This window comes from Rhinolophus sinicus, chromosome X (genome assembly GCF_036562045.2).
Source record: "Rhinolophus sinicus isolate RSC01 chromosome X, ASM3656204v1, whole genome shotgun sequence".
Classification (NCBI taxonomy): domain Eukaryota; kingdom Metazoa; phylum Chordata; class Mammalia; order Chiroptera; family Rhinolophidae; genus Rhinolophus; species Rhinolophus sinicus.
Genome location: NC_133768.1, coordinates 15,530,579 through 15,553,335, shown reverse-complemented (window position 1 = coordinate 15,553,335; position 22,757 = coordinate 15,530,579). Strand labels below are relative to the sequence as shown.

General features: G+C 35.2%; 1 protein-coding gene across 8 annotated transcripts in view; it reads left to right on the top strand.

Moving 5' to 3' along the window:
* Window positions 1-22,757, top strand: part of RPS6KA3 (ribosomal protein S6 kinase A3) — a 112,813-nt gene that overhangs the window by 21,391 nt on the left and 68,665 nt on the right. For 2 of the 8 annotated variants that reach the window (XM_074324161.1, XM_019755409.2), the window contains one exon: window positions 7,538-7,594. In XM_074324161.1, the coding sequence (XP_074180262.1) occupies window positions 7,538-7,594 (57 nt within the window). Of the gene's footprint in view, window positions 1-365; window positions 483-641; window positions 736-1,701; window positions 1,739-6,816; window positions 6,838-7,537; window positions 7,595-21,124; window positions 21,271-22,757 lie in introns of those variants that run through there. The other 6 variants (XM_074324159.1, XM_019755404.2, XM_019755407.2 and 3 more) reach the window with 6 other exon arrangements.

Sequence of the window (22,757 nt, the reverse complement as noted above, 5' to 3'; positions counted from 1 at the left end):
TTTTCAAAACATTGCAAAATTTATATCTACTAGCTAATTACTAAAACTAGTGGTGTTTAAATATCCTTTTAGGAAAGATAGAATTTAGAATCTCTTTTGTTTCTCCCTTCTTCCACTACCTCCTTTATGTGGTGTTCACATTAATATAGCCTGAGGTTATAAATCTTACCTTTAACTTTCTAAGCTTGCCTATTGTTTATGTACTTCTATCAATTATTTATTCTTCATTATTGACCCTTTTTTAGTGGGGTTAATTGTTCTGTTCAGTTATTTCTAGATACTAAGTTGGTGTCAGTATACTTCACCAGTTCTTGCCTACCTCAATATTCTTGAATTCTTATTTTGATTCTCTTTCAATGGTCTAGGATACACCTTTGAACAATTTATGAAAAAAGATACTACCAGGATGGTGAAATTTTATAAGACTTTGCAGATCTAAGAATAATTTCCTGTGACCTTTGTACGTGAAAAACTAGGACAAGGTATAAAATCCTTAGATCATAACTTTTCCCTTTCAACTCTCTGTAAATCATTACTTCATTGTCTTCTGGCATTTTATTGTTGCAGAGGAAAAATCTGAGGTCAATCTGATTTTAGTTCCTTTGAAAATAACCTATTTTTTTCTGCTTGTATGCTTGTAGGATTATATCTTTATCCTTGAAATTTAAAAACATTTGCCAGGACATGTCTTGGTGTTGATGATCTCTGTTGAACCTTCTCAGTCTCCAGTCTCAGGTATTTTTTTTCGGAACTGGAAAGTTTTCTTATTGATTAAACTGCTCTGTTTTTTTTTTTCTTTAGGAACATCTGTTATTCATAGATTATTTCTACGTCTGTCCTCCATAGTTTTTAAATCTTTTCTTTCATTTTTTTTTCATTTACTCAAGTTTGTCTTCCGTGGCATGGATTCTGTTTTTGCAGTGTCAATTCTAATACTTGCTATTCACAGTGCAGATTTAATTTTGGCTACCGTGTTTTCTTTTCTTTATTCTTATCTCAACATATTCTTGTTTCATAAACAGAATTTCCCCTTAGGGGTACACTCCAAAAAACATGAGGTGGATTCAGGCCTAAAACTTGTCTATTTTCTGAGGCCACAACCGCAGGACCAGAAAGAAAAAAAAAGCTTCTGAAGGGTCCTCTAAAACTTAAAAATGAAGATAACCAGAGGTCATTCCTACTCTAGTCTAGAAAATAGAACAGTCTTGAGTACTAGCAGGCCTTTTTAGTTGCTAGTGGAATAGCAAAGCAGGCATATGGGCACCTTAACTAGAATAAAGGGATTTTTCTGATTACATTGATTGTTTTTTATCTTTAGAAAAATAATATATAATAAATGCATATAATTTTGAAAATACAGTACAAAGAAGACAATCCTATGACCCAGGTAACTACTGATAAGATTTTATATGTTTTGCCAGTTACATACACACATGTTGGGGGGGATGCAAAATTGGAGTCATACTATGTAGCTTTGTATCCCTTTTAATTTAATATATTGCAAGCATATTTTTGCATCATTTTTCTTTGAGGCCCTGATTTTAACCATTGCACAGTATTCCTACATATGAATAGATGTATTATGATTTATTTAATCAGTCCCCTGTTGGTCATTTAGATTGTTTTCTATTTTTCAGTATAATGAGTATGATGAATATCACTGTACTTAAGTCTTTATGCACATCTCTGATATTTCCTTAGGATAAATGAGGAGCTGATTCTTAATCCTGTCACATTGGTAAGGATTATATACATTCCTTATTAAGAATATGAAATGCTTGTTTCTTATTGTTTCAATGTGATTGCATAGAAGATTCTTTGGATTCTGAACAGTTTGATGGTATCTTAACCGAAGTTTGAGATTTCTAATACCTCATCTTCAGCACCTTCATGGAACTCCTGTTGCATACGCTTTGGGCAGGAAAAGCACTGCTGATATCAGGGAGTTTGGAAGGCAAATATACTTATGGAAACTTGAGGGTGGTAAAGAAACAAAACAAAAGTGTGGTCCTTGCTTGTTCCTAAACCTGGGTCTCCAAATTAATACACTTGGTCTCTGGACCCTTTCTTTCCCTCCTCCCTTCCTCTTATTTCAGGCTGTTCTCTGTGAGGCATTCTTTTTTCCCAATGTTCATGTGTACATTTCATTTCTAGGTAGGAAGATGTCAGTAATGTTATGTCCTGCTAAGTTCAAGGTAGCATTTGGTCAATCACAGATAATTTTTTCAGTCCTAGTTTACTTGTACATGATGATCTCCTACTGGCCTCAAAGCATTTTTTAAATGTATTTTATATTTTTTTCAAAAATATCAAACAGCAGCCTGGAAATACGCATTGTTGTAATATGCCATTACAACAAAACAATCTGTTTAGTAGGGTTGCTTAAAATGAAAATTTATAATTAGTAAAATGTTCTTATTTTTAAAATTTCAGAAGTTTCCTTAAAATACTTGGGACCACTCTAGAAGTCCTGAAGCCTTGGTTCAGAATTTGAATTGTTCATCCTCTTTAAACCAGGAAGATGATCTTGAGTGGTAATTTTATGCCACAACATTAGAAGTTATTTTGAAAGCAGTTCCTGCTGAAATGCAAGCTAGCAGTCTCCTTTATCTGATTTGTTCTGATGAGACCCACATTGTACAGTAGCTAATTTTTGACTTTTACACATTTCAGACTAACAGAGTAAAGCATGATTAGCATTTTCTAACCTTTTCCAGTATTTCATGTAATATTTGCATATGTACAATCTGCCAAGCTCTGCAGTTTTTTGGCTGGAAGGCATTATGGTGGGATGAGAGAGGATAAATACATTTGCCTCACTTTTAAACTATTCTTTTTTGTCTGTACTCATTCTTTAGTCACATTGTATAAAAATATACCACACATATTAATGGTCTCTTCCACCCTGCTTGGCAGGAAATTGTCTAGTAAGTGGTAATACAGGTATCTCAACACTCTGCTGTACTTCTTCATTGCTTTACATTTGGAAGTTAACTGTAGAAATGTAAATATTACACAGTCAATTGAGGCCAAAGGGGGACAGGAAGTAGCATTTACTTAGCATCTACTGTCCCTTGGTGGATCCTTTTAATTATAGCATTGTAATTCTACCTGTGATGTAGATATATGTGCCTTACAAATGAAGAAACCGAGGCTCAAAATGTAAGTAACTTACCCAGGGTAAGGTAGCGACAGCAGTAAATGACGGAGCTGAGGTGTAAAGCTGGTACTAGTTAGATTCAGACCATGTTTTCTGTGTTTCTTAAAATTAGAGAAACAAGTTTTCTTGTTGAGTAGATACTATTCCTTGAACTTTTGGAACTATAGAAATTGAAATATTGAGTCAGACTGATGGTCGGTGTAATCTAATCTCTAATGAAGCCAAGGGTTATTTTTCAAAAGGGAAACTTCTTAGCTGCAGTAGTAACTTTGTGCTCTTTTCGAACAGGTAACATTTGAATCCTTGTTTTGATGAAACAATACAAAAGGCTTGCTGAAGTAAAGGTGGTTTTTGGTAGATTTTTGTAAAGCTTCATTGGTATGTAGGATAACATTGGCTTTCAGATTTTGCTGCTTTAAAAATTAAATCGTTCAAAATTTTAAGTTTTTGCTAAACTCAGATAGAAAGTAGGTATTTTTGCAAAAAGTAGACTATAAAATACCTTTAGATCATGTTTCACTTAATTTTTTCTTAGGTTGCTTTATTACTATATTACTGTTTAGCATTTGGTGAGCAGTTCAGAAAAGCAAATCTATTGTGAAATTTATGGATCACATGAAGTTGAAAATAGTGAAGAGGCTGATTGGCAGATTTGGAACCCAATCTATAGAGGCTGTAGCAATGGATCAGAACTGGGAAAAGATGAAACAAAATTTAAAATAAGGCTTTATTCATGCGACTAAGAGTAACAACGAGTACAGAATAGAGGATACAGGGTTTTGTTGCAGTGTAAATAAAGAAGACAAGGTTTTAATCAATAGAAAACTTAGTATGATTCAGCAATGTGTTGTGGACATTCCAAAAATAATGCACCTGTGAACTGCATTAATATAAGTTATTACTCAGGACAAAGGAGGTGATATGTCCTTTACATTGGTCATATCAAGGTTGGAATGTTAATTGCATGCACTTCTGTGAACTACCCTTTAAGATGAATTAGATGTATGCTCAGAAAAGAAGATGGTCTCATCTGTCTGAAAGGAATGTTTGAAGTTACCTGAGCTATCGAGCAAAGAACAGACTTGGGGTGTTGTACAGTCAAAGCTATAGATTTACTTCCTATGACTTTGCAGATATAGTACAGGCAAGGTAGTCGTCATATGTTAGTGATCCTCTTACAGGGGGTTTGTGTCTGAGGCAAGTTACTGCTATGTAATGAAGGATTTTATTTAGCAGCCAGCGCTTTTTCTGAGACGGTGTAGTAAACTGCCTGGTGACGTCGCACGTTCTTGGCCTGATGGTGTTCAAACATAGGTGAGAATGGCAGGGAAAGAACCGAAGCATGTGATGTGTATTTAGAATAGGAGACTTTTCAAGATCCCTTACCAATCCTAAACTTTTTTTTTATTCTAAGATCAAAAGGAATTTATGGAGTGTTATTTTATCCTCGTGAATCTACCTCACTTTAATAATAGTAATTTGCATTAGTACAGCTCTTCACAGTTTATAAAGTGCTTCCTTATGAGTTAACTCAGTTTTGAGCCTAACAGTAACCTTTTGGGTAGACGGGGACAAGTATCCTCATCTTGAACAGATAAAGTAATAGGGTAGGAGAATGTCTGAATTGCCAAAAATGTAAAGCTTGTAAGTGGCAGACCTAGGACTCTACCCCTAGTCCACCAACTCCAAGTTTAATGCTGTTTCTACTGTACCAATTTGCCTTGAAAGTAAGTTGTAATTCTTGCTTTGCATACACTGAAAATTGCAAGAAGCAGATGGTTCTCGAATTATATTTCCATGGAAAAGTGTAAGTGTAGTTCAAGTTAGACCAAGGGTTCTAAAAGCCAATTGGGGACCATTGAGCAGATCTGTGTTATAGAAAGAGAACTCTGTAAAATTAATGAGAAAATCTAGTTTGGGCTACTAGATGAATGATGGTACCATTCACTAAGAGCAAATACAGGAGAAGTAGTAGATTGATTGGCCACAGAGGGGGTGATTGAATTGAATTTTGGAAGTAATTAGCTAACATTGATTGTTGACTAAGCCAGGCACTGTGCTTAGGGTTTTGTATCATTTATATCATTTAGTCTTAACTCTCTGAAGATAAGACTTTAATCTCCACTTTCCATATGAAGGAACTAAAGCTTATACACTTTAAATAACTTATCCAAGTCTTCATAATTAGTATAAGAGCAGAAATTTCATCTAGGCGTCTGACTTCAAAGCCAGTGCTCTTAAGAGCTAGTTTAAGGTTTGTCTGGGATGTCTGAATAAAAATGATCAGTATTCAGTTGAAAAAATGGTTGTGGCTTTTAGGAGAAAAATGTATCCTGGAGTTATTTGAGTCCTTACTATAGAAGTGGGCAATACTATAGCCTCTGAAAGTGTCGTAGGAAAACATAGATTTTATGCTGCCTCCCCCCTTTCTGTATTTTGGCACTATTTCTGTGCTTTGTATAATAATATTGTATAGGCATTCCCTAACCTAGGAACATGCTCTGAGAGTGTTTGAAAATGAAAGTTACCCTTTTTATGGGTTAATAGACCTGTGAAATCCTCTAGGATGGATCTCTAGGATGGGGGCCATGTTTTATTAACCTTTCATCCCCAGCTTGGTGCCTAGAACATGCTATGAAATGAAATAAATGAATGAATGGATGGATAAGTAGAGATGGGGAGAGTAGAGAGAGGAGTTCAAATTCAGAGCAGCTGCCTCATGTGGGATATAGGGTAATGGATGGGATACCTTTTATCTCCCAGTTGATAATGCTCCAGAGATGGTTAGCTTAGATCTTGTATAATTGTTGAATTAACAAGTGGTCAGGGGCATTTACTACTTTTTCCAGTGAGGGAACTAGAGAAGACACTATGTGTTCCTGACTTCTGGTTTTGTTTTGTTTTGTTTTGTTTTAAATTACACAAATAATACATACTCATTGTAGATATTGTAGACACATTAGAAAATTCAAATAAGCAAAAACAAAACAAAATTTAAATTGTCTAAAATTCTACCACCCAGAGATAACCACTGTTAACATTTTGGTGTATATCCTTCCAGAGTTTTTTTCCATAGAAATATATACATTGAAACATGTATATATTTATTTAAAATGGGATCATTACAATCCATACTGTTTTGTAAACTGCTTTTTCACTTATTACATGTGACTGTCTTTCCATGTCAATGAATTTACATCTTTATCATCATTTTTAATGACTGCATAGTATTCCATAATATGGATGTACCAGATATATTTAACTAGGTCTCTATTGTTAGGAATTTAGGTTTCCAATTTGGAGTTCTTTTTGGAAAAAATTATGGTGAGCGTTCTTGTATGTACATCTTTGCACACTTGTCCATTGTTTTAAAAAAAGTTGAAATGATGGGACGTTTCAAAGTCTTATGTTTGTTTTTTTGTTTTTTTGTTTTAACATACTTAGATTACCTTCCGGAAAGATTGAGCTGATTTACACTTTCTCTAGCAGTATATCCTGAGTGCTGTTTTCCCCATACCCACATTAGCGCTGGGTATTATTTTTTTCTGTAAATCATTACCAATTTGAAAGGCAAAGGTGCCTTTCAGTTAAATTGTATATCTTTGATTAGTACTAAGGCTGGACTCTTTTTTCCCTTATTGCTCATTTCCGTTGAGGGTCATCATTTTTTCTTACAGGTTTGTAAAACAAAACTCTTTATGTATTGAGGATACCAACCCTTTGTCATATGTTGCTTTTATTTTTGTGTGATCAATTTGTTCTTTAAACTTTTGTGTCTGGCAGAAGAAGTTTTAAAATTTTATGAATTCAAATGTCAATTTTTTCCTTTATGATTTCCACTCTCCTTACCTTCCTAAGTATTATTCATGTATATTTTCTTCCAATGTATAATTTTATTTTTTGACATTTAAATGTTTAATCCATCTGGATTCTATTTTGATGTAGAGCTCCAGCATAATTTTCCCCTGAAATAATTAATCAGTTACCCTGATTAATTATCAATGGAGTTGGAATTTAGAATGTGTTTTCCCATTAAGTATTGTAAATGATGTTTGGTGAGGTTTAAATAAGACCATTTGTAATGCATTTAACTGTTAAAATAAGCTCAAGGGCTCACCTGGAAAGGTAATCATCATTTATTATGTCTTTTCCATGGAAAAATGTTTTTATAGTTTAAAATAATCAATTTACATACTAACTTTTGAAGCACAAACTGTTGCAAATTGGCAACTGCATACTTATATGGTGGTTACGTACTTCATTAGAACCCTTTAAGTGTGAAAATATTCCTATATGATTTTTTTGTCTGCCTTCAATTTAACTTTAACTGATGTCAGATCTGTTTGGGTAACTTTGTACTTGCTGTGCTTTTCACAGAATGGACAGCAAATTATGGATGAACCTATGGGAGAGGAGGAGATTAATCCACAAACTGTAAGTAAAATGTTATATTATGAGGGCTATAGATAAATCAGATACCATAAAATTTAAGTATTCTTATTTTTAAACTGAGCAAAGTAATAATTTTATGGTATTAGAAACTTGATGTTTTTACGTCAGTTTTACAAAAATTCATTCTTGAATATGCCAGTGACATTTTTAAAAACTGTGATAGGAGTGAATTTAAGAGAAAGACAAAACAAATTGCTTTGATATTTTCGAAAGTTTTTCATTCGTACCTTAAAGTGTTTTTTTTTTAATCAAACTATAGATTTATTAGAGACAAAAACATAAAGGTGATAATTTAAAGAAATATTCAATGTAGAAAATGAATGTTCACCATTTCCTCATATTGGGTTTTTTGTTTGTTTGTTTGTTTGTTTGTTTGTTTTCACTCCTGAATCCCCAGCACCTAGAGCAGTGTCTGGCACATAATAGATACTCACTAAATATTACATAAATGAATTAATAAATTGTCTCCCCCTGCAAGATAACTATTGTTAGCAGTTCAGTTATTATTTTCTTTTTGTTCTGTACATAAGACAATTGTTGATATTTACAAAGTACATATATTCTGCAACTTGTTCTTTTAACTTAATGTTTTGAACATCTTTTATGGCAGTACATGTAGATCTAGCTACCTCTTTTAAATGGTTGCTTATTCTGTTTTATGCATGTCTTATATGTAATGCAATTTTCCCCTGTTTATTTTTGTGAACTTGTGTTTCATCAGGATATAATCTTAGAAAAGGATGTGCTGAAACACAGGGTATGAACATTTAAATCTCAGCAGACACTGCTAAATTGCTCTCCAAAACAAAAAGGTTGTAAAATTTCACTGTGTTAGAGTGCCTCTTCGACTATACCCTATTCAGCACTGGATAGTATCAGAAATTATTTTTAATTTAAGCCACTCTAAATGAATAATTTCTCATTTCAGTTTGCATCTCGTGATTATTAGTGAAGTTTAATATCTGTGCATTATTGGTTTTTGTATTTTTGTGTTTGTCCAATTTTCTTTTGGATTATTTGTTGTCTCCTTATGATCTGTGTGATCTCTGTATATATTCTGGATATTAACTCCATGTCTACAACATATCTTGCAACTATTTTCTCCCTATTTTTTTTAACATCGATTATGTTGTCTTTCATTGTATATGTACAGAAGTTTTCATTTTTAAGTGGTCAAATCTGGCTTCTGGGATTCATGTTTTGGTTAGAAAATCCTTCCCTGCACCATGGTTATAAAAATATTCTCTTACATTTTCATCTACCATTTTTATGGTTTTGGTGTTTTGCATTTAGATCTGTGATCTACTTGGAATTTTAGTACCTGTTGTCAACTAGAAATCTAAGTTTTCTTTCCAAATAAATAGCCTGTTGTCCTAATCTCTACTTATTGAATAAGTAAGACCCATTCATTTCCACCCATTTGAGGTCCTTCTTTTATCACATATAAAATTGCCATATACCCATTGTATTAGTTTCCTAGGGCTGCCATAACAAAGTACCACCAACTGGGTGGCTTAAAACAACAGAATCTTATTCTCTCACAGTCCAGAAGACTAGAAGTCTGAAATAAAGATGTTGACAGAGCCATGCTCTCCCTGAAGGCTCTGGGGGAGGATCTTTCCTTGCCTCTTGCAGCTTCTGGTGAGGCAGTCCTTGGTGTTCTTGGCTTGTAGACACATTAATCTCTACCTCTATTGTTACGTGGCATTCTTCTGGCATGTTTCTGTGTCTAAACTTTCCTATTCTTATTAGGATACCAGTCATTGGATTAAGGCCCACCTTACTCCTGTATGACCTCATCTTAGCATTATTACATCTGCAATGACCCTATTTTCAAATAAGATCACAGTCACAAGTATCGGAGATTGGAACTTGAAAATACTTTTTTAACAGTTTTTTAAAATTTATTTTTCCATTATAATTGACATACAATATTATACAGTTTCAGGTGTACATAGTGATTACATACCTTACAAAGTGATCACCCCAATAAGTCAAGTACCCATCTGGCACCATGTAAAGTACAATATAGGGAATATTGAACATACCTTTTTGGAGGACACAGTTCAACCCACAACAGCCCTGAATGTTTTGACTTTATATACATTTTCAGTTACTGTACTTTTATTATGGTTTTTATATGTGCCAAGGCAAGCCCTCTCATCTTTTTACTTTTCAAAATTGTAGTCTTATCCATCTTCCAGATGAACTTTACAGTCAATCAATTTATCAAGTGTTCCTGAAAATTTTATTTGGGTTTTTATCAGAATTGCATTAAATTTACAGATTAACTTGAAGAAATTTATTTTAATAATATTGAGTCTTCACATCCAAGAACATTAATTTATTCTGATATTCTTTTATGTCCTTTATCAAAATTTTATGGTTTCTTACCATATAGTTTTGTATGTTTCTTATTAAGATAATTCATGGATATTTCGTAGTTTTTGTTATATTGTAAGTGGGATTCGTTTCTGCTATGTCTTCTGCTATGTATTCCACATGGTTATTGCTAGTACATTAGAAAAAAATTGTATGTTTCCATATGCTTTTTAATGTTTTGGGAAAGTTAACTTTTCAGAAACCAAATAAATTGTCATGAACATTATGGAAGTTATGGAGGAGTGAGATTATTGTACTCTTCTTCTTAAAACCCTTCAATAGTTTTGTGCTTCCTTTAAATAAAGTTCAAACTCTGCAATGTGACCTACCAGGCCCTGCATAATAAGGCCTTTGCATACTTCCCCATATCATCTCCGACCATATACCTCTACCCTCTACTGAAAGTCCAGTCACTCGAATGTATCATGTTCTCTTTTGCTCCTGGGAACTTCATAGGTGATATTCCCTCCCCCAGAATTCTTTTCCCTTACCACCCACTCCTCTGTAATTAATTCCTGATCATCCTTCAGGTGCAAGTTTTAATATCACTTCAACTTCTTCCCTATACAACTTCCCGATACAACTATCTCTTCCCAATACAAGTATCTCTTCCATTTCCACCTTGAGTTAACTGTTTTTTCCTTTGTGCTGCCATAGCAGCCTATGTATACCCGAAATGGCAACACCACACTTATTTATTTGTTTATATTCCCTACTAAACCGTGAGCTGCATGAGGCAGTGACCATGTCTGACTTATTTCTTGTTTTATATCCAGCACCCCAATAATTGCTGTTAGTTAAATGAATGCCTGAATTAAGTTTTGGCTAGCACAGAGACCTGGGCATGGGGCTTAGTGCCCAAGGCTGCCTTCATATTGGTATAGATTTCTGTACCTTCCAAACATTTGAGGCATTTTACTTCATTAGTCTGTAGTACATATTTATTAGCATTTAAGCAAATGTAAAAACAAGTGTTAATACTGATTTTTCTGCCACCAGCTACCTTTTTTTCATTATGTAACAAAATTCTTTTGGAAGGAAAACCTTCAAATTTTTTATTCTCTCAGTCTAAAATCAAAGCATTTTCCATTGTGATATTATATGGCTCATGTTTTCCCTCAGAGTTCCCACAGCATTAGTAACATTTACATCTGGACGAAAACTGCATTCTAGAGCTAGGTTGGATAGGTGCAGGACAAAGATATTACCAGTAGTGTGGGTAATCCTATTGAGCAGATCATTCCAGATTATAGGAATTAGGTTGAAGTATAAGACAAAAGCCTAATAATGTTTAGTATTTTTTAATGGTAATAAATCCTAAAGATTGTCAAAATATATATTAGCCTTCGGGAACTTCTAAATTGTATTTGCCTTTAATGTACAATGAAAAGTTTTCATTGTGTCAGTCACTGATAACTTAAATAGTGAAAATTAAGATGTTCCATTAGTTATCTGTTTGATGCATAACAAATTACCGCAAATTTAGTAGCTTAAATAACATATACTTGTTATCTCACAGTTTCTGTGGGCCAGGAATCAGTTTACAGCTTAACTGGGTTCTGTGGATCAGGGTCTGTCACAGACTGCAATCATGGAGTTGGCCAGAGCTGGTCTCGTTCAAACCTTGACTGCAGAAGGATCTGCTGCCAAGCTCACATGTTTGTTGGCCCAGATTCCAACTACGAGATGATAATTTTATATATGGAGCTTGTCAACTGGTGGACTTTCTTGTAGGTTGATTGGCCCCTTTTCCGTGGGCTGGAGTGCAGAGTATAATGATTAGCCAGTTTTGACTGACACGATCCTGGGATGGATGAAGAATAACAAGAGAGAAGAAACCTGGTTCTCTTAATGGCCTAATGAACTAGCGACACTGCCTCACCCTAACCTACCTTCTTACCTATGTACTGCTCCATGAGAGAAAAATAGGCACTTACCTTTTTTGAGCCATTGCATTTTGAGGTCTTTCTGTTATGGCAACTTAGTCTGTACTCTGACTACATCTGATCGTTCATTAACCGAGTAGTTAATGAGTGTCTATTAGGTGCCAAGAACTCTGTTAGGTTGTTAGAGACACAAAAACATATAAGGGAAGCTTGTAGTTCTAAAATGGCAAAACTGTTTTTGACCTCTTCTCCTCTGGGAAATTATCACCCAAAACAATAAGGACAATAAGAAACAAAAATGTGGTCTTTGAAATTAGAAGACTTCTGTAATTTGAACCACAATATATAAATATGAAAAGCAGATAAAAGAGTCATAACAAGAGGAAGTTATGGGACCTGAATGCTTTTGGGGGAGTATATCAGCGGGAAGCAAGCCTTATTCACAGCCCTGAAAGCCCCAGAAGAGCCAAGAATGAGGTCACCAGGTACTATGGAAAGTGGAGATGTGGCACAGGGCTGAAAACAGATTGGTTGAATGTCTGTATAAAGGGCCTCCACTCTCTTACCCTGGAAGAGACAGAAGGTATTTCTTTGAGAACAATGAACCAGAGACGCTCCACACTTGGGGAACCCAGGTATAGTAGAAAGTGGGGTGAGGCACTGGGCGGGAAACAGGGAGTTCAAGGGAAAGCCTACTGCTAAATGGTAGAGTTGCCCCTGTGATGTCTCTTGAACATATCTTCTGATTTCTGTTTCCAGTAGCGCCATTTTATTCTGGCTGGATTTTTCCCTTCTTCACACCTCATCTCTTCCCCTCTTTATTCTTTGCCCTGCAGTCTGCCTCCTTCCCATATCCTAGATCCACTTCCATCTTCTGGAATTTTAATGCTCTTTTTCCTTTCCTCTGGTTTCTAAAGGCTTGATCCTTTCTTGTCTTTATATACCTGAAGTAACATCTTTTATTTCCTCCATGTATCTCATAAAATATAAGAAAATTAATCTAATTAAGTTGGTTTATACTGTAATATAACAGTCATTAAGTTTCCCCATCTCCCTCCCCCTGGAATATTTGCATACTAATCCATGTTTTTGTATAATTAGTTGAATTTCTTACCAGTTAACTTGCTCCAGCCAGTGTCTTTTTCTCCCTTCCCTGCTGGAGAGACTTATTTTTATCCTTTATTTTGGTGGGGATGGGGAGAAAGACTATCTTCATAGCAGGAGGTAGAGTGCTGTAAAGCACCTCAAGCCAAGATATCTTCCTGGACTCCAGAATTTTCCATCTTTTTGTCAGCTGGCCAGAGACCTCCATGCTCTGCATGATCCATGCTGAAGAAATAGGGAGTCTTGACTGTTTAGGTATCCATAGTCATCCAGGAATCGTTAAAGCAGTTTCTGGCTTAGTGGAGAAATAATTTTCTTAATGGTTCTTGTAGTATCAGGCAAAGATTCTTCTGAGGCTTGAGAATTAAAGGAGATAAATAAGTACCAAGCACAAAGTAAGAGCCTCGTAAGTGTTAATTTTCCTGTCCTCTTCCTTCCAGAGGCTGGTCCTGCTCTCTTCAGAATATTCACCAGGGACGAAGTAGGCCCCTTAGGAACTATAGTGGTATCCTGTAATTTTGTGACAGACAATAGGCCTGGTCTCAGACAAAGTTGTGAAATGATTTAACTTTCTCTTAACTTGGTCCTTTGACCCGTCTGTTCCCCTTATCATTTATTTCTAATGGCCATGCATACATTAATTGCTCATAACATCAACTTTGTAAATATTCTGTTGCCATAGCCCTAAGCACTATATTTATCAACTGAGTCTTTGTAGCTCTTATAGCATAGTCACATGCATGATGGTCAAGAATTGGAGAAAGCTTGTTAAAAGTAGTAGTGATAAAAATGGTTTAAAAAGATAAAGTGAAGTTAGCTCGTAGATGACCTTAAATGCCAAGTTAAGGAGCAGCACCCTGTGAAGGACACGGGCAGGAGAGCACCAGCAGTGCCCTGTTCTTTTTTTCAAATCTCCTGAAGTCATGATGGGCATTTCGCAGTGGTTTCTTCTACCTTCCATGCGTGCCATTATTCCAGCTCCTGTTTATATAGTAACTCCAAGGCTGCAGTGATGTGTGTGATGGCCTTCACAGTGTCCAGGGCCTTTTGCCAATTCCCAGTTGTCCTTGGTTTCCTCCATTTCCTTGAAGATTCCCTCAAGCTGCCTTAAAAGTTGCATCTGAAGATCCAAAATGATACTTATAGCCATGAGTCCAGCACATATCTGCACCCACCTCTTATAGTCCTAATGGGTCAAACACGAAACTACAGAAAGAGAAGCCCCGGCCCACTTGACAATAGACAGTGAGGAACGCCCTCAACACAGGAAAGTACAATAGAGCGCTCATGGGCAAGGAACACTTGTGGGGTGGTGCATTCATGGCACTTATTGACTGATTGTATAGAGTATTGTCTGTTGTTCTAACTCAGACAAAATTGGCTGAGAGTATATTTTAGCATTCGAGCCATGGGAAATATATACTCCAGTGGGTTTAAGTATATACCACTAAGGAAACTATTTCTGAGATAAATAGCATTCTAATTAGCACTGCATAGTAGCATTAAATGGAGCATGTGTATAATAGGCACATTTCCCAAGCACGTAAGGTTTCCTTTTGCTACATTTTGGGCTCTCTTTCAGGGCTGTTTTTTCACTTCCAGTGTCCCTTTCCTCCACACCTAAGAGCTTTTAAAAAAATTAAAACCTGTTTTTTGTATCATGGCTTGTCTAACTCGTATGGTGCCTCTAATCCAAAATTGCTTCTCCTCTGCTCTAATCTATTCATCATAATACCCATTTTTTTTCAATTTGAGTTATCTAATTCATAATTGGAAATATATCAAACTGATTTGATTAAGTTTTGTTCAAGTAGGAATATTTTATTGAGTCAACCTGAAACACTGGCGTATTGAAAGTTGTGACCCCTTTACCTAAATTAGTCTTTTAATGTAAACCATTTTAGTCAAATATGACTAAGTAAAAAGAACTCCACGCTAAGCAGGAAAAAACTGTGTGGCTCGGCAGATGAACAGTGGCACGCAGGGTGTGTTGCTGCTTACTGCAAGATTCCGCCTGGGCCACTGATGCTGCTGCCCTCTCACCCTCTTGCCATACTCGTGGGAGATACTATCAGTGGAACATAGTGCTTGCCATTGAGACAGGGCATTCGAAGCAACCCTTCTCAGTGCTCTAGGAAGCCACTACCATTTTGTTCAAGTTGATGATCATGAAACTTATTTCCTATCTCTGATATAAAACCTTAAAACCTTAGCACTTTATAACATTAGCTACTGATAGATGTGTGCTAGAGAATAATTCTCCTATACTGAAATGGAAATCCTTTAGTGTCAGAAAAATTGAATGAGCGATACCCCCCCAAAAAAAAATGTATCCAAAGGAATTGGTTAAGAACATGTTAATTTTAAGTTTTTATCATAGGGGTTGATTTTTCCCCAGGAGGCTTCAGCCATCATGGAGTCATGAAGATGGTTGATAATTGGGTTTGACCAAGGTTGGGGTTTTGCCAGACAAAGGAGTGGTGTAGAACAGTGTTCAAGAACTCTGCTATGGACTCTCTGCTGAGCTGTCTTCCTTCAGGGTCTTATCAAAAGGTTTAGCACCTCCTGGTTTCTGACCTAAGTTAGCCACTGGCCATACATATACATGCTGCTTTCCCAGGTAGAATTGCCCAGTTATACTCCCAGCAACGTCACAGCCATTCCCACTTCCAAACTGTTAACTAGGGTGGCAGCTTCCTTAACTTCTCTGTAAGCCTCGTTTTCTTCATCTATAGTATAGATAATAGTACTTATCTCTTTGTAGTGAGACTTAACTGAAATAATTTCATGTAAAGCACAGTGCTTAGAACATAGTATCTTAAATGATACTGTCAGAATTGTACTTGAAAGAAAATATATTAATAAGTGAGAATTCAAATAAAAGAACTAAGGACTCAGTGAAAGAAGCTAGAAGAATAACTACAAAATAAACCTATAAAAAGCAAGAGGAAGGAATTAAATATAAATTCCAAAATCAGTGAATTAGAAAACAGGAAAAAAAAAACCACACACAAATGCACAGCGTTAGAAAAAGCAAAACAGGATATAACCACAGATAGGAAAGAGATTAAAACATCCTAACAACTAAAATATTTACAGATGAAATGATATAATGTCTGGGATTTGCTTCAAAATAATTAAGTATGAGAGTGGGGGGAAGTGAGTATATGAAGCAAGATTGGCCATGAGTTGATAATTGTTAAAGCTGAGTGCTGTTTGTTACACTATTCTGTCTACTTTTAGATATGCTTGAAATTTTCCTTAAGTTTAATTTAAAAAATATAATAGCATACTAAGTGTAACTCTATACTAATATGAAAATCTTGCTGAAATATGTGGTTTCTTAGGAAAATCTAAGTGATAATATAATTATTTAGGAAGGGATAGAAAAACTGAGTATACCAATAGCAAGGGAGAAACTTAAGTTATTAAAGAACGAGTACCACCACACTCTTCCCACCCCCACTCCCGCAACTACAGTGCCAAGCCCCAGTGATTTGGTAGGATAAATCTTTGCAACTTTCAAGAAATAGAGCATTCCTGTGGTCTTTAAATTGTCACAAAGCATAGAGAAACATTTCATTGCCTTCTAGTTTGTTTTATAAAGTTAGCATAGCCCTGAAAATGAAAGTTAACACAGAAAAGGGAGCTATTAATTTATGAATATAGATGCAAAACTCCTTTAAAACTTTGCAAATAAAATACAGACTTATATTGGAAGAATGGATTTTCCCCAGAAATACCAACATATTAGGACATTTATTGATCTAAGTTGTCAAATCAGTAGGTCAAAGGAGAAACACTAGGTGATCCTATCAATAGATGATAAAAAGGCATTTTATAAAAATTGAATAGTCATTCTTCTTTTAGTAAAGAGGAAATAGTATGACTTCAACATGATAAAACATGTCTAAAACCAAATATTGATGTCATATTTGAATGATTTCGTGAGTATATTTCCAAGTCAGGATCAAGGGAGCATGTATTAGAGCTTGCTTTATGCTCCATAGACTATGAGAAATTTAGGTTTTGTTCTGTGATGGGAAGCCATTGAGGAATTTGAGGTAGGAGCACGACCCGGTCTAATTTCTGTTTTAAGATTATTGTAGTTGCCGTGAAGAGAAAAGATTGCATGGGGAAAGTTGGGAAGCAGGAAAACCAGTTAGACAGCACCAGATGATGAGGGTTTGTACTGAGAACAAAGGAACTAGAAATAGATAGATTTGAGGTGTATTTCAAAGATAAAATAAGTAGAATTTGTTGATGGGTTCAATATGAAGGGAAAGAAATTAGAAAGGAAAGAGCCAAAAAGGACTTAAATTTTGGGGATCATTAATGCTGCTGTTGCTGAAAATTGGGAGGATTAGCTTCCCATTACACTTCAGATAAAATCCAGATCCAAACTTCTTGATAATCCATAAGGCCCTACTTAATATGGCTCCAACCTACCTCCCCATCTCCTCTTTCTTCATTGTTTACCACATTCTAGCCACCGAGGACTTTCCTTTGTGTTTTGAATTCATTAAATTCATTCCCTTCTCAGGTCTTTTGCATCTGTTCTTTCTGTTTGAGGGCTCTAGACCATGAGTCAGCAAACTGTCTATAAAGGGCTGGGTAGTAAATATTTTACTGGCTTTGTGAGCCATATGGTCTCTGTAGCAACTATTCAAGACAGCAATAGCCATTGTTGGGCAAAAACAGCAGGAGCTCCTATGTAAACAGAGATGGGCATGATCAAATTTGGCCCTTGCCTGGCTGGGCCTGGCTGTAGCTTGCCCCTGCCGTCTTGGTGTGGTGCCCTCATTATTTAGGTTCTTCCTGGAGGACAACTTGGCAAACAAATTAGGATCAAAAAACTTTAAAATACTGCAAAATCTGCTTCTAGAAATGCAATTTCATGTCTAGAAATAATTTCTAAATGATGGTCAGTGTGCACAAAGGATGGGGACATCCCAGTGGTATAGAAGATCAAGTACCCAACAGTAGGAGGTTTGTATAGTAGAATCCTCTGCAGTCATTAATAATGAATTGAAGGTTATTTAATAATAGAGAACAGGGGTCAGCAAACTAAACCCAAAGCCTACCGCCGGTTTTTGTAAGTGAAGTTTTATTGGAACACAACCTCATCCATTCCTTTTCCCACTGCAGTGGCAGAGTTGACAGAGACCATATGGCCTGCAAAGCCAAAAACATTTACTTGTCTGGCCCTTTACAGAAAAAAGTGATAATATGTGTAATGTGATCCAAGTGTGTGTGTGTGTGTGTATGTGTATGTGTACACCGAAAAAAGACTAGAAAGGAATGGACCAAAATAGTGATTTTTTTTCTCTTTTGTTTTTCCTCCTTTTTGTTTATTCTTTAAGTTTTCTATAAGAGACATGCATAATTTTTATAATAAAAGTTACTTTTTAAATAAGGTAAATGATAAAACCAATAAGATGCACAAATGGAAAAACTAGCTGAAAATTTAATTTAATAAGACAAATTTCAAGAAAGATAAGAATTAGAGGCAGGAAAAGCATAAACCATAATATCTAGTTTCATGCACACAACCGCACAAGTAATGTCCTTTTCAGATTTCATCATATGATACTCAGGCAGACATTAGTTGAGTTCCTACTATGTGCTATTATTTGCTATGGGGATACAAAGATAAGGGTGGTCCCTGTTCTGAAGATTAATCTAGTAGTGGCTATGGCATGTGCTTAAACAGTAATAAATGTCATAAGCAATGTACCAAAGGACCTTAAGAGCTTTCATTCTGGTTGGGCGATAGTTAACACCCAAATAAAGCAGTTGCTCAGTGGTGAGTTGTAACAAGATTATAAAGGATGTAGGCTTTTAACTTTGTTTATGGTGCCTTTTGATGTAGAGACGTTTTTTAATTTTACAATCAAATCTATATCTATGGCTTCTGCATTTTGCAAACAGGTAGCCAAATGTCCTAACATTTCCCTCAGATGTTGTGTAACTTTTATTATTTTCTGTCACTCTGTTTATCTTTTATACAGTAGTACCACGCTGTTTTAATTAAGGTATCGTTTTGACTCAGGGAGACTTATTTCAGATTTTGGTGTCTGAAATATTACTTCATATTCTTAGTGCTAATATTAAAAAGCACAACACAAAGCAAAATGTGACTTGTTAACCTGACTATCAGTAGTCATTAAAAACAATTTAGACCCATCCTTTAACTTAAAAAATGGTTCTTTGGTTGCTCCTGTTCTTAAGTGTTATTTGAATTAAGTTGATGACTGGTCCATACAGAGACACGTCTTAATCAGTTGTACAGTAACCATGAACCATGTTTGCTTCTTCTTGACAGTCTTAAGAGGTACCTCATGTTCAGACTGCAGCTTTCTTAGGTGGTTGTCCTATGCTTAGTGCCGTTTTGCAGCATTGTAGGGAGCTTTACGTGATTCCTTCTGGAAGATGAGAGGGTTCGTGTTCTGATGGGAAACTTCCTAAGTGCTTTCCTTGCTGAAAAATTTAGGTATGCAATCTATTCAAGAGAAGTACACAATTTCCCAGGCAGAATTCAGAGTTTTATTTTGGATATTTATTTGGGTCCCAGTTAATTCTAATGTACTTGGTTACATAGGATAATTTTTTAAATTGAGCAATTTTTTTATTCTTCTTCCATTAGGTCATTTATAGAACACTATAAAAATTTGATATGGCAGGGACATTTATAGAACATTGCCATATAAATCTGATACGGCAGGGAGAGCCCGAGCCTTTCATATGGTACCTGGAGCACCTAATGGGCACTGTAATGTTTGCTCAATAAAGGAGTGCTGAACTGAGATCCCATTATAAATAGCTCCATCCTCAAATATGTGCTTGCCTTGACCATAGTTCCTTCATCCAGAAAGCGAGCTGATCATTTCTGGTATTTTTAGAGGCTCTTCAGGTTTTTAAAATTTAGTGATTTTATTAAATTTGTATTGGCAATGTAGATTAATGCTTGAGGTTTTTGTTGGTTCCACGTAAATTAAATACAAGTTAAGTACCGCCTTTTCGCACAGCTCTCAATGCTTCTGTCCTTTGGTTTTGTTTAAATGCCACTATCTCAGTGATCATTTTCTGAATATTGGCATACTTTAAAAAATATTTTCCAAAGCAAAAATACCTTAGAAGAACTTCTAAAAGCTATTAGAGGATGAAAAGCAGTAAGGGATTGTCTAGTAGCTTGACCCCCTCCTTCTTTTCCAGGTTGGCTTCTTCAGTAACTGTTCTTTTTGCTCACTAATATCCCAGGGATTGGATTTTTTTTTTTAATTTAGATTTTTATCAACTAGGAATGTGAGTTTTAGCTATGGGTTTGAAGTCTTTAACCTGGTTGATAATCGATGTTTATAACCAGTGTGAATTTAAATGTAAGTTACTTTCACTAATAACAGGAAGAATTTGTCCTTACGTCGCAGTCAAAAAGTTTCTTTTTTTTTAAATTTTCATGTGTACAGAACAACATAGTGATTAGACATTCACACCCCTCACAAAGTGGTAACCCCAACAAGTCTACTACCCTTCTGACACCGTACATGGCTGTTACAATACCCTTGACTATATTCCCTGTGCTGTACTTTACATTCCGTGACTATATATATATTTTTTAATGATAGTTGACATTCAGTATCAAAAAGTTTCTTTTACATGTGATCATTTTCTTCCCATAGTTGTGAAACTCTTCCTCATTGACAGGGAACACCCATGACATGTCTATATATAACCTTAAAATAGTCTTGAGACTATTCTTTGGAGTGTGTGTATAAACATTACAAAGGGTAAAATTTCTTGTGTACGTCAGTTACTTTTATTAATAGTGCTGACTAGTTTCAGTTGCTTTTAAAAAGAAGTTGCATAGTTGAGAAATACTGGCATTTCTCAGGATTCTGAAATAAAATATTGTTCACTTCACTGGTTGTAAAAATTCACTGGATTACTAGGAACCAGAAGTAAAGGACTTTTCAACAGGATTTTGCTATCAGCAAATCTGTTTTGGTTTCCTGTTCTGGTCTCCCTACCTATCAGCTACATTAGTGCCCTCGCCATTTGTTTCTCCTTTCTTTTACCACAGGAAAATTGTCAGGCCTCTTTTTCTAGCATTTCAGGACCCGCCTGACAGGAAATTTTCTAATTGCCGGAACAGCTGGTAGGAGAAAACTTTGCAGAGGCTTGGCCTTCCCTTTCTAACTTAAGTTTTACGGTCAGAAATTCTTTTATCACCATCATGGTTTCGTAGCCATGTTTAAATTTTTGTCTTTTCGTGTTCGCTCCATACAGGTAAGCTTTTTTCAACTTCTTTAGAAACTAAAACGTTTTAGTTGGAGCTAAGTGTAATTATACTAATTAAATAATTATTTCGTTTTATATGTTCAAGAAGCTTTTCAAAATTCAAAACAAGTTTTTATAGAACATTTAAAGGATATTTCTATTTGCTAAAAGTAAGCCATTTATGCGAATTATACATTTCAAGTCTGTCTGTTTTGTAAATTTATTTTTGCATTGGCTTTCTAACGCGAGAGTAATCTTTATCTTGCTAGTGTTTGTAATTTTGTACAGAAAACAGATGACTGTAACTCTCAATATTAAACCAGGCATGAACAAAATTGTGAACTTACTGATAGGAGATTACTGTAACATAAGCAATATTTTGATGGGTAGGAGAATGTATTATTTTAAACGGTCAAGAACTTAAAATCAGATATTTGTTGAAACTGGTTCCTTTAAAAATTTGAAATTTTTAATCAATGATTTAAGAAACTTTCAGCAAGTAATTTTATCTAACTTAGAATAGGCACAGTTTTCACATCATTACTTTGTTAAAATGTGCTTAGTGAATGATAATTTGCACTCTATTTAATCTATCTCAAATCCTGCCAAAATCAACTTGATATTTTGCTGTGAGAATTGTGCTACCCTGCTGCTCTTTAAAGAGAATTAAATCTGTTGATTGGGATTCCCGATTGGGAGAAAACTTTGCTCTTTATGGCAGTGATTGAGAATATTAGTCTGGCAATCAGCAATGCTGTTTTCTCAAACATAGTTACAAGAAGCAGACTTGGTATACTCCCTTTAAGAATTTGGTTAAATGAAAAATGCTGAGCATATTTATCATCCATTAGCAAATCAAGTAAATTGGATTTGGTTGAATTGTAATCTAGAATAAATTAAAATGTAGTTTCTCACCATGGCTTGATTAACCAGCCTAATTATGTCTCACAGCCAAATAATTTGTATGTGTCTTGATCATCTAAAAAAATAACATAACATTTTAAAATGAAAAAACTGTATATTGTAGAACTATAGGTATCTATATAGAGTGATACTTTAATTTTGAATTACTTTTAAGAGGTAAATAAAGTGTACATTTTTCATTTGTAAGGTCTTTTTATGTTAGGCTCCAAAATGGGTACACATCCATGGTTAGAAAATATTTATTGGCTTTTACCAAGGAACATTTAAATGTTTTACTTCAAACTTCAACAATATTTTCAGACATTCAAAACAATTTAGAAAATACAAATGCCTTAAGAACACACTTCCTGACTCAAGGGAGGGGAGGAAAAAGGAAATTATGTATACAAGGCAGGGCATAATGCCAAATGTTGAATCATTCTTTAAAGTCAATTAATATCACCCACTTTGTTTTCTTAATGTTAGCATGTTACAACATTAGGTTTTCTATAACTCAAATAGACAGCATCAATTTCAGTTCCTTTTCTTTGATCCTTTCTTCATTTTAAGAACAAAATTGTATTTTTCCCCTC